Source organism: Rhinoraja longicauda, chromosome 3 (genome assembly GCF_053455715.1).
Source record: "Rhinoraja longicauda isolate Sanriku21f chromosome 3, sRhiLon1.1, whole genome shotgun sequence".
NCBI classification, from domain to species: Eukaryota; Metazoa; Chordata; class Chondrichthyes; order Rajiformes; family Arhynchobatidae; genus Rhinoraja; species Rhinoraja longicauda.
The window spans coordinates 81,164,885-81,177,359 of record NC_135955.1 but is presented as its reverse complement, the minus strand read 5'-3'; the positions used below and the strand labels follow the sequence as shown (position 1 = coordinate 81,177,359).

The window sequence follows — 12,475 nt, the reverse complement described above, 5'->3', positions numbered from 1 at the left end:
GGAAAGGCGAGTTTAGCATGAAACTCTCTGCCACAAGTTTCCATTGATTGGTGTTCTGTTAAAGGTCCATAGAGTTAATTTTGATATCACTTTGTCTTTGTGAACAGGATGGTGTTGTGCTTTGATTTTAGTTCATTTGATTTTTTTTAAATTTGCTCCTGTCGGATGATTTTTACTTTTTTAAAATAATTGTTGAAACCCTCCTAAAGTCACAAACATTCAGCAACATCCATTATCATTGACAAACATGTCAGATGGTTTTCTTTTTAAGCAGTTTCTTCAGATTGTGGACAATGACTTCCACTCAGATTTTGTGGGTTCTGAATACTGATAGGGCTAGTTTGGAAACCACAGAACCTTCCACAGGTGAGGCAGATGAGTGGGTGGTTTGTGAGGTGATGTGTTCCTTCCGTCATTTACACGAGCTCTGCATGCACCTGGTACATGCACCACATGTTCACAAATTCATCCTCAGTGCTTCTTCACTTGAAGCAGTCATGAGCCAGTGATTTTATGGAATCAGTGAGAATATTGTATTCCTTCAGAGACTTAGAACATAAGCTTCAGTCTATTCCTCTGCTTGCCTAGTAATCACTTTCCTTAACAGAGCTCAGCAATATCAAGTCTGAAGAAGGGCCCAGACATGAAACATCACTTATCCATGTTCACCAGATACTGCCTGACCCCCTGAGTTACCCTAGCACTTTGGGTCCTCTTATAGTAATATCAATTTCTGATTAAATCTTCAATTATAATCTCCACAACACTTGTGATATCACTCCTCAATTTGCATTTTATTTGCCAGAATCTTTTTGGAGACGTTTATATACTTCCATGCTAACTTTCAAAGTAATTTTAGGAACCATAAGAACAGAATCGACAATTCTCTGTGATTGACTTGCAGGAGGTACAATTAAGCAGAGGAAATTACATACCACAATTTTGTCACAGTGCTATTTTTATTATCTAGCTTGAGAGCTCTGCCACAACAAAGGCAAATAGTACTCAGGTATATCAAACAAATACAACTACTAGAATATAGATTAGTTTTGTAATGTAGGTTTCAAGGCAACTTAATTGGTCACTTCTGGCCAAGGGTCCAAGTCATTAGACTTCAGTGAGCCTAGCTGGATCCACTTCTATACCAAGTCACATAATTTAACCTATAACTAGTAGGGTTTGCCATTTCACACAATTACATGATTACATTAAAGATGTATATAAAGACATTTAAGTCAAACTCATTAACTAAGACATTTCATTTTATATGGTTAGTGGGCTCCCACTTGTGCTTAATATTGAAATGTTCCAGAATAGCTTTTAAGTATTCTGTTCAGGCACATTGTTGAAAACCAAACATAGGTTTAAGAGTGGAGGAACAATAAAAGTGTATTGTTTTGCTGAACAGTGCTAACTTGTATTAGTGAAATGCTATCCATTTAAATCAAGTTCCAGTTCCCACACCACACCTTCCCCATCCCGAACTATTTGAAAATCACAAATGTGGCCATGAGCTGAGTTCCAACACAGCAGAAGATGCCAGCAGTTCTGCAGCAGGCAACAAATCTATTCTGCCAGTCTCTCAAATGCTTATTTGTATGTACAGGCACCTACAGAGCTCAGTCTTCATTTTCATCATAACAACTGCATTCTCCTTTTGATGTTCTTTAACATTTCCATTCATATATATTATTTTACCTCAATTTGCAGCTACTCTTTAACGAGGGATCTCAAATTATCTGACTATATCAGGGTTTCTTTCACTGATGTGGTAGTCCTCAATTACTTCCATCTATCCCTTGTCATTCTACCACAACACCACCTTTCACCATTCATTTCTTCCATGTTCATCTCTACGTAATTAAGTCTCCAAAATAGCATCACTTTGGAACCTTCATCTGCCTCGTTTTGGCCAACCATTATCACAATCCTTATTTAGCTAACAATTTGCACAATCATGGCTTCATCTCAATATTTGATGCCCTCAAGCTCCTCCCGAACAAAGCCGAATTCTCTGATTTCTGAGCCATTCTTTCAAAGTATCACAGCGTTTTGATTTAAGATGTTCAATATAACAATCTATCAACCCATCTGACTGGACTGTGTTACATGGTATCAGAACCAGTTCTCCAGAAGTAAAACTCTCCCCAAATATTGCAAGCAGCAAAGATCGTAAATACAAGATAACTGTGGTTCTCGACCCAACTCTCCACTGAGTTTCTGAGATAGTATTATTTCACAAGAACTGTTTATTTTCATTTAGCTGCTTCAATATATCAATTGCTCTAACCTACATTCAGGTCTTTGCCTGCCACCTTCACATTTTCTAATTCGACACTCTTTCTGAGCTTGCAGTGTTCCAGTGTCAGCAGGCGTTAGCTGATCCAAACATTGAGCACTATTCTTAAAGCCATACAATATCTGCTTCACTTTTAGCCTGCTTTTACTTATTTAGACTGATTCCTAGTCCCCTAATGTTCCCATGCAGGGTCCTACACAGAAAATATTTAGCATGAACCAATGGTACACATTTTGCTGGTCGGCGCGGACTCGGTGGGCCTGCTTCCACGCTGTATCTCTAAACTAAATCATATTTTAATTTACATCAACAACAAACACATTTTGGTTTCAAATGTACTAATCTTATATTTTTTAGCTTTGAAGTGCACAAGGTGATTGTAGTCTTCTGGTAAACAGCTGACCTATATCCTATACCCGAAGGTCATCAGCTTGAAATCTAAACTTGTGATAACTAACATCAGCTTGGGCAGAATAGTTGCAAGTTCTTTTCAAAACATTGTTGCTTGCTTATGTTGTAACTTTCCATTACAGAATATTACTCCACAATACCTCCAAATAAATATCAAATTGTCATCAGATCTCAAAGTACTCTGGGATGTACTAGAAAAGCACAACATGATTTAAAAAAATAGAAACAAAAGACAGGATGTGAAGATTAAAAAGTAATTAATTTTAAAGCATAGCAAATTCAGGAATAGAAGTGGCATCAAACATGCAACTAGATAAGACTGCTTCATTTGGAGTCATGAATTGAACTTTGTTATTATATATTTATATGTCCAATCCATCAAAACTATGGGTGCATATTGAAATCCCACTGGCAAGCATATGTTCTAAAAAATGGCTTTAAATGATATTTGGGACACACTAAATACAATTTTGCAGGTATGAGAATCAAATGGGTAAATCACACTGAATGTATGATTAAAGGTAATATGTATCCCTGTAAAATAAGTCATTTTGTCTCGCCTTGTCCTGCAAAATTCTTCGTCAGCATGTAAATCAACTCTCAACAATAGTCATTATTTCACGCTGAGCCATTGTGTAACCAGTAGATGGAGTTGGAGAATTTGTGCATCGAATAACATTGATAAACACCGAAGCTCAGAATTGCTGTTTCTTGTATTAGCTTATGTGTTCATGCCTGCCTACTATTGTAATGCCAGTACTAATTTGGCCATTTCAAATTATCTAATATTTCCAAACAGCAAAATGAATATGATCAGAATTTTGTCATTTTACATGCTTATGGCATTTTAATCGTGAGACAATTATGGAAAGTTCTTATTCAATATTTTCAACATTGCTATGAATACAGATAAACTGAATCAAAATTATGAATTGCCCTTTTTAACAAGACTTTGAATGGAGGAAATAATCCTTTATGAAAATCAGGAATATATGAAACAGAATATTTTCTATATTTTCTAGTATAGTATGATTATTTTGGTGAACTTTGGGAGTGGGCAGATAAACCACTATGATCTTGGTCTTTCTAAATTCCATAATTTCAAAAACGAACAATCATGCTATTAGACATGGGGACAGAATTGGGCTTTTCAGTCCATTTAGCCTGTTCTGCCATTCAATCATGGCTGATCTATTTTTCCCTCTCAGCCCCATTCATCCAAGTTCTCCCCCGAACCTTTAATTCCCTTACTAATCAATAACCTATCATTCTCCACTTTAAAAATACCCAATGACTTGGCCTCCACCACCATGTCTTGTAATGAATTTCACAGATTCACCACCCGTTGGCTAAAGAAATTCCTCCACATCTTCATTCTATAGGTACGTCCTTTAATTCTGAGGCCGTGCCCTCTGGTCCTAGACTCTCCCACTTGGAACATTTAAGTTCAAATTTTGGCGTGATTCAATCTGGAATGACATGTTGCTGCTTTATACTGCAAGAAACATGGATGGTCATTTGTATAGTTAAGAAAATAATAATGCTATACAACAGATCTTCTTGGGATGCTATGTTGCCGGAAAGAATAAACTGTCTTTTCAAATTATAAGAGGGAAGGACTCAAAGTGCTGGAATAACTCAGCAGGTATGATAGCATCTCCGGAAAATAAGTTTTGGTAATGTTTTGCGTCGGGGCCCTTCTTCAGACTGATTTTGCAGGGGGTCGGAGGAGGAAAAAGAAAGCTGGGAGAAAGGTGAGGCAGGCCAAAGCATGCAGATAACAGGTGGACACTGGTGATTATTCTACAAATAATACTCCACAGAGTATTGTGCTATATGGCAGAAGATCTGGAATTAAAAAAATCAATATTTTGCAAATAAAAGCTTCTGTCTCATATATCTAGAGAACTTTGGTAGGAAATGTGGTAGTTCAACAGTCAATTTTGAATTCTGCATTGTCCAGGTATCGAGCTCATGACAGTCGATTTTGAATGCTGCATTGGCCAGGTATCGAGCTCATGAACCACTCTGGTGTGTATTGACAAAGCAGCATAACATCCTGACAATAAAAGTGGAAACATTGTGCAGTTTAAATAATAAGATACTAAAGAAGTGACTTCAAGGGTGTAATCTCATGGCTACAATTAAAGTTATAAAGCACTTGGCCCTGAAAATGTGTGGGCTGCAAATAGAACAAAAATAACAAGTATCCTTTGATGACCATCGCCAGAATTTACAGGGTCAGTGAAGATATATATTTTTAATGGACCACCAAGCCGTTGTATTCCCATGAGACATAGAAACATCACAGTCCATCTGCCTCTTGGTACTAGGAGCTCTAGCCTCTAAACATCATTAGCAATCCATTAAATGCAAGGGCACCCTTCATCCTCTAGAGGCCCTATGCTTCATTTTACTGAAAACTAGACGGAGGTGGACCCGTTGGGTCCAAATCTCTCCTGAGGGCCTCTCCCGGGGCAACCCAACCCTCCCCCAACTGATGATCCTGCAGGCCTGGCAACCCTCTCCAACCACTCCATCCCCCTTCACATGGCCGGAAGCGGGATGCGGCTCGCTACAGTTTGCTCCAACGCAGCACGAAAACGCAGCTCGTCCTCACGGCCGGGGGGGGGGGGGGGGGGGGAAGGGGTGGGTGAGTGATAATGGGGGGTTGAAGTGGGTGACTGGGTGAGGGATAATGGGGGGTTGAAGTGGGTGACTGGTTGAGGGGGAGGGGAGGGGCAGCTCGTTAGCCCACAGCCCCCCCCCCCAATTGGCCGCCACACCCGTCACTCTGGCAGGTCCCGCCCCCAGTGGTCATCTTGGGTCCCCCTCCCTCATTGGCCGTCACTCGTGCGGGTCCCATTGTGACGTCATAAGCTCAACATGGGAAGCATCGGTTTAATAAGGTAATTTTAAAAAGTTAAAATCTCTCTAACTTTAAAAATATAAGACCAATTTGAATGAAACTTGTGTTAACCATTCCCCAGGACAATGGTGAGTAATGTGGTGCTAAAATTGTTGCACTATCATGTACCGTTTTTTGGATGAAAACTACACAAAGTAACAACCGCACAACTACGGCACAAACATACAAAGCAAACAAGATGAGAGTTTTCATAATATACTAGACCAAGTGGACCCATTGGGCCCATTCCTCGTAGAGGGGGGGCAGGGAAGGGGAGAGGGTGTGACTGAGTGAGGCATTGACCCAAAGCCTCTCCTGTATTGGTGTAGCACCCTTATCCCCCCTCCTCCCCCCTTTAACCCACTCCACCCCCCCTACCCCACCTACCCCACCCCATTTGCCCCTCCCCTGCCCCCACCCCCACTCCCCCAGCCCTGCCTCCCCCCCAATTCCCCCCTCCCCACCCCTATTTCCCCCTCCCCCACTCCCCTCCCCTCAGCCCACCTCCCTCCCCTACTCTCCCTGCCCACACCCCATTCTCCCCTCCACCCCCAATCTTCCCTCCTCCCCACCCCACTCTCCCCCACCCCCCACCCACACTCTCTCCTCCCCCACCCCCACTGTCCCCTCCCCTGTCCCCTTCACCCCACCCCTACTCTCACTTCCCCCTACCCCCACTGTGCCCCTCCCCCCCAACCCCCACTCTCCCCTGACCCCATCCCCCCCACCCCACTCTCTGCTCCTCCCCCCATCCCTTCTCTTTCCTCCCCCCACCCCCACCCCCACCCCCACTCCCCCCCTACCCCCACTCACCCCTTCACCCACTCATCCCCCCCGCCCACTCCCCTCCGTGGACCCGTTGGCGGCGAAAGCCACTTCCCTGTGCCCGTGCGTGCACCTGACTGCCGGCGTGCGAGTCTCCCCTGGGGCCGGGTGAGAGGTGAGGAGCGAGGGGAAAGGGAGCCACTGACCTCGGGCGGGCGGCCCCGCTGCCGGCGGCCATCTTGTTTGGACGAGTGAGGAGGGAAGCGCAAATTAAGTCGTACGTGCCCCATTGTGACGTTGTACGCTGAGCACGTTCAAGAAATGGGTTAGATGCTCAGAATCTCATTCAAAAAACAGTATGTCTAAGTACAGGCATGTATTGTTGCAGGCTTGGAGATAGTAATTAGAAAGCACCAGGGCAAGACAGTGGAAGGCAAAAATAATCTTAGATCTAACCTATAACTGCTAGGTAGCTCCAGTATGCCCTTTGGGCCAATGGTCCAATGATTATGACCATGGTCCAATCATTATCATTTTTGGAGGCATAAATACTTATACCTGTCCAGATTCCCAAGAAATTTGAAACATAGAGGAGGGCTGTTTAGATTAGACAATAGACAATAGACAATAGGTGCAGGAGTAGGCCATTCAGCCCTTCGAGCCAGCACCGCCACTCAATGCGATCATGGCTGATCACTCTCAATCAGTACCCCGTTCCTGCCTTCTCCCCATACCCCCTCACTCCGCTATCCTTAAGAGCTCTATCCAGCTCTCTCTTGAAAGCATCCAACGAACTGGCCTCCACTGCCTTCTGAGGCAGAGAATTCCACACCTTCACCACTCTCTGACTGAAAAAGTTCTTCCTCATCTCCGTTCTAAATGGCCTACCCCTTATTCTTAAACTGTGGCCCATTGTTCTGGACTCCCCCAACATTGGGAACATGTTTCCTGCCTCTAATGTGTCCAATCCCCTAATTATCTTATATGTTTCAATAAGATCCCCCCTCATCCTTCTAAATTCCAGTGTATACAAGCCCAATCGCTCCAGCCTTTCAACATACGACAGTCCCGCCATTCCGGGAATTAACCTAGTGAACCTACGCTGCACGCCCTCCATAGCAACAATATCCTTCCTTTCGGCCCATCGGGTCCACACCGACTAGCGATCCCCGTACATTAGCACTATCCGACACACACTAGGGCCAATTTACACATACACCAAGCCAATTAACCTATAAACCTGTACGTCTTTGGAGTGTGGGAGGACACTGAAGATCACGGAGAAAACCCACGCGGGTCATGGGGAGAACGTACAAACTCCGTACAGACAGCACCTGTAGTCAGGCTCGAACCCGGGTCTCCGGCGCTGCATTTGCTGTAAAGCAGCAACTCTACCGCTGCGCCATTGATAAATAAATATCCTTCTTCCATATTATAATAGGGAGTGAATTATTTCTTTAATCTCCAAGATGATGATGGCACATTTAAGAATCTCCCATTGCTCAAAGATTTCCTGCACCTATTGTCTATTATTTATATGACTTTTTGACACAGATTGCCAAATAACACTGAATTAAGGGTGATTTTGTCTTGTGGGCTTTGAGACGATAGACAGGTCACAGGGAAAATAAAATATTCATTCTGATTCAATACGGTTTCCAAGGTTAATCAAACACATTTTACAGATGGTCCTTATAACCAGTAGACAGAAAAGACTTTCATCCCAACAGATTGGGTTGGACTTAAATCAAGGTTATAAAAAAAAACACTCCATGAACCGATTTGATTTATGAATTTGTTAGTTGTTTAAGAGGTTACTTATGTTGAGCAGCTACGTTTTTGATCATAAAATCCTAAAACAGTAATAAAATAGTTCAATATAATATAAATGAGGGACAGGTGAGGCAACACCATCAATGCAAAGCTAAGAATTTAAAATCTGATTCTGGAGTAGTTCTTTAGATTCTGGAGTAGTTCCTGAGAATCGGAGGGTAGCTAATGTAACCCCACTTTTCAAAAAGGGAAGGAGAGAGAAAACGGGGAATTACAGACCAGTTAGTCTAACATCGGTAGTGGGGAAAATGCTAGAGTCAGTTATTAAAGATGGGATAGCAGCACATTTGGAAAGTGGTGAAATCATTGGACAAAGTCAGCATGGATTTATGAAAGGTAAATCATGTCTGATGAATCTTATAGAATTTTTCGAGGATGTAACTAGTAGGGTGGATAAGGGAGAACCAGTGGATGTGTTATATCTGGACTTCCAGAAGGCTTTCGACAAGGTCCCACATAAGCAAGGTCCCACGTATGCAAACTTAAAGCACACGGTATTGTGGGTTCAGTATTGATGTGGATAGAGAACTGGCTGGCAGACAGGAAGCAAAGAGTAGGAATAAACGGGTCCTTTTCGGAATGGCAGGCAGTGACTAGTGGGGTACCGCAAGGCTCAGTGCTGGGACCCCAGCTATTAACAATATATATTAATGATTTGGACGAGGGAATTGAATGCAACATCTCCAAGTTTGCGGCTGACACGAAGCTGGGGGGCAGTGTTAGCTGTGAGGAGGATGCTAGGAGGCTGCAAGGTGACTTGGATAGGTTAGGTGAGTGGGCAAATGCATGGCAGATGCAGTATAATGTGGATAAATGTGAGGTTATCCACTTTGGTGGCAAGAACAGGAAAGCAGACTATTACCTGAATGGTGGCCGATTAGGAGAAGGGGAGATGCAACGAGACCTGGGTGTCGTGGTACACCAGTCATTGAAAGTAGGCATGCAGGTGCAGCAGGCAATAAAGAAAGCAAATGGTATGTTGGCATTCATAGCGAGGGGATTTGAGTATAGGAGCAGGGAGGTTCTGCTGCAGTTGTACAGGGCATTGGTGAGACCACACCTGGAGTATTGCATACAGTTTTGGTCTCCTAATCTGAGGAAAGACATTCTTGCTATAGAGGGAGTACAGAGAAGGTTCACCAGATTGATTCCTGGGATGGCAGGACTTTCATATGAAGAAAGACTGGATAGACTCGGCTTGTACTCGCTGGAATTTAGAAGATTGAGGGGGGATCTTATAGAAACTTACAAAATTCTTAAGGGGTTGGCAGGCTAGATGCAGGAAGATTGTTCCCGATGTTGGGGAAGTCTAGAACAAGGGGTCACAGTTTAAGGATATGGGGGAAGTCTTTTAGGACCGAGATGAGAACGTTTTTTTTTCACACAGAGAGTGGTGAATCTGTGGAATTCTCTGCCACAGAAGGTAGTTGAGGCCAGTTCATTGGCTATATTTAACAGGGAGAGAAGGCAGGTACAGGATACTGAGTTGGATGATCAGCCATGATCATATTGAATGGCGGTGCAGGCTCGAAGGGCCGAATGGCCTACTCCTGCACCTATTTTCTATGTTTCTCTGTTTCTATTAATTACGTTAAAATAAAAAAACTAATTTTGCTGCCTCAAAGAATCTTGCTGACAAAAGGAGGTATTTTATCAACTTATTTTCTAATCTGATAATTGAATAAGTTAACCACATTCGTGCATAAATTCTAAGTTATTATGTAATCATTAATGAGGGAAATATCTCAATCAGTAAATAATGATTTGCTATATTTTTTATGAAATAAATTTGTGAGTTCCTAGTTGACACATTCAACTGTTGAGAATTGAGGTAATGATTTATAAAGGAATATTAATGACCTTAATTTCAGTTTTCAACTGTGAAGTATTCGAAGAAAGCAAAGACGTATCTGGATAATGGCAGCATTAGTGCTTTCTTACTTGGCTTCAAGCAATACCAGTCTTCAGGGAAAAACATTGCATGTATCCATCATAAATCCTAGGTTGGTTTGTTCGTAAAACATAATGTTTCCCTCAGAGCTGTTCAATCCGAACACATGGTGTTGCTTTATTAATCAAATGGAGTGAATCGTTGAGCACATAGAAATTAAATTGGGCATAATTGATTTTTGTTTCCAATTCCATATTATGAGGCATACAGACATGAACATTATAGTAACGTAGAGATTAAGCTAATCAATGAATAAATGGAGGAAAAAATAAAGTACAAATCTGCTAGGAGAGCAGCTTGATTGTCTCTTCTTTGTGATCTACCCTGATACCCAAAAAGCAATTACAGTGTGGTGAATGTAATTTAATCTAACCATTTTTTCAATGTAATACAAGGAAGATTGTCAGAAAACTGAACAACTTTGCTCTGTTTAATTTATTCAGAGAACTTCAAACTTTTTCAGCAGAAAACATCACTGCTTTTAGTTTTTTTTAAGGAGAGACTGTTTTAGAAATTAAGTCAAAACAATTCCATATTTCAGAAATTAAGAGAAACCCATATTCCTCAAAAACAACAATTTCAGTAATGCTTCAGTAGCACACGTATGTAATTTGCATCAGCAACCCTAAAGTCAATTTGTTTAGCAGACAAATGTAATTTTTATGTTCAATTAACATTATTACACTTATCAAGCATTATTACACTTATTAATTAGTCATTAATTCTTGTTAATTATGAATAGAAATGTAATGGTTCTTCAAGATAAAATTACCATGAAGTACATAATTTGTTTTTGTTTCCTGCAATGAAATGGGAACATAATGGATTTAATGCAATAATAATTGTAAAAGAAACTGTATTTGTAGCTGGCCCTCACCTGTCTGTTTCGTTCATCCATGATCCGCGTGATCTGAATCTTTTTTCTCCCCATCCTTATTTCTTTACTTCACTCCTCTCTTTAAATCCTGTACCTCTGACTTTGACTCACTCCCTTTTTCTCAATACCAGTCCTTCTTCTCACTTTTCACTTCATTCAGTTCACAGATTCTTTCATCAGTCCCTACTGAGAGAAAAAAAAAGTTAATTAGTATCTGTTAAACAGAAAATCTTCAATTACCATCAACATTTATAGGAGTCAAGGCTCCTCAGTGTTTCTGTGAGACCTCAAATTACCTCCAAGGGATGAAACCTCCAAAAAAAATTGAAAACAGGTGTATCCAATAAAAACAAACCTTGTTGAACCTATAGAGAGGTAGCTCTTATATTTATATATATATTTTTTAAATCATGGGATAGTAGAAGGGTGGTGGAGAATGGGAATGGGAATGATTTAGGCCTTGCCAAAAGATATTCCAGTTGCTTGAAATAAAATAACCAGAATACGTCTTAGCAATATTTGATCCCTCTTGCCCTCTATTAATTAGATGTCCTCGCAATGACCTAGAAAATTCTAATGGGATAAGCATTCAAGAATACTGACAGGTGCGATCCTGGCATAATTGCTATTATTGCATCTGATGGAATTTGAGATCCATTTAGATTGAGGTTAAAGAAAATGATCATTACTGTTGGAATAAAAACCTAAACATGTTTTTTATAGCACATAATTTTTGTACACTGATAGAATACTTGTAACCTGATTTTAATTTGCAGACCTCATTAGCAAATGTCATCATTAATAGGTAAGAAACGATTTGTGGGTTCACTGAGGAACCCAAGAATTGGAACTGGAAAAACAATAGCCGTTGAAGGCCAAAGAGAGCCTTGTATGGACAGGAGGCACTTAGGGAACCTTAGACATTTTTTAATTTTTTTTAAAAATGGAACAGTCTTTTGTGAGCCTCTTGATAGACAGAATTCTTGACATTGCCAGACTTTATCATTGGACCCAACACTAAGCTTTCAAATTCCAGAGATGTCACCGGAACATGATTTTCATTACATTCTTTTGGAGCCTCCCTACATTTGTCCTGTTAACACTACAATAAAAACAGAAACTGCTGGAAATTTTCAGCAAGTCAGGCAGCATTGGTGGAGAGAGAAACAAGAGTTAACTTTCAGGTCAAGGTCCTTTCCTTCAGAAATAGAATAAAAGAAAACAAGCTTGTTTTCAGTTGCAGAGTAGCAGGCTGGAGAAGAGGAAGAGTAGGAGAAAACACAGGAAATGTTCTTACGTAACAGTGTCTCATTAGTTTTGTTGTTATTTTACAGGAAATTCAGTATTTTTTTAGCAAAGAGCTACAGAATTTGATGTTTGGCTTCAATATAACAAAAGCAATCTACACTTTCACACTATTATAGATGAAGG

General features: G+C 41.0%; 1 protein-coding gene across 8 annotated transcripts in view; it reads right to left on the bottom strand.

Moving 5' to 3' along the window:
• mef2cb (myocyte enhancer factor 2cb) overlaps positions 1 to 12,475 on the bottom strand; it is a 209,851-nt gene that overhangs the window by 117,445 nt on the left and 79,931 nt on the right. For 7 of the 8 annotated variants that reach the window (XM_078396524.1, XM_078396527.1, XM_078396526.1 and 4 more), the window contains one exon: positions 11,045 to 11,230. In XM_078396524.1, coding sequence (XP_078252650.1) covers positions 11,045 to 11,098 — 54 coding nt within the window. In that variant the 5' untranslated portion in view covers positions 11,099 to 11,230. The remainder of the gene's footprint in view (positions 1 to 11,044; positions 11,231 to 12,475) is intronic. The other variant, XM_078396523.1, reaches the window with a different exon arrangement.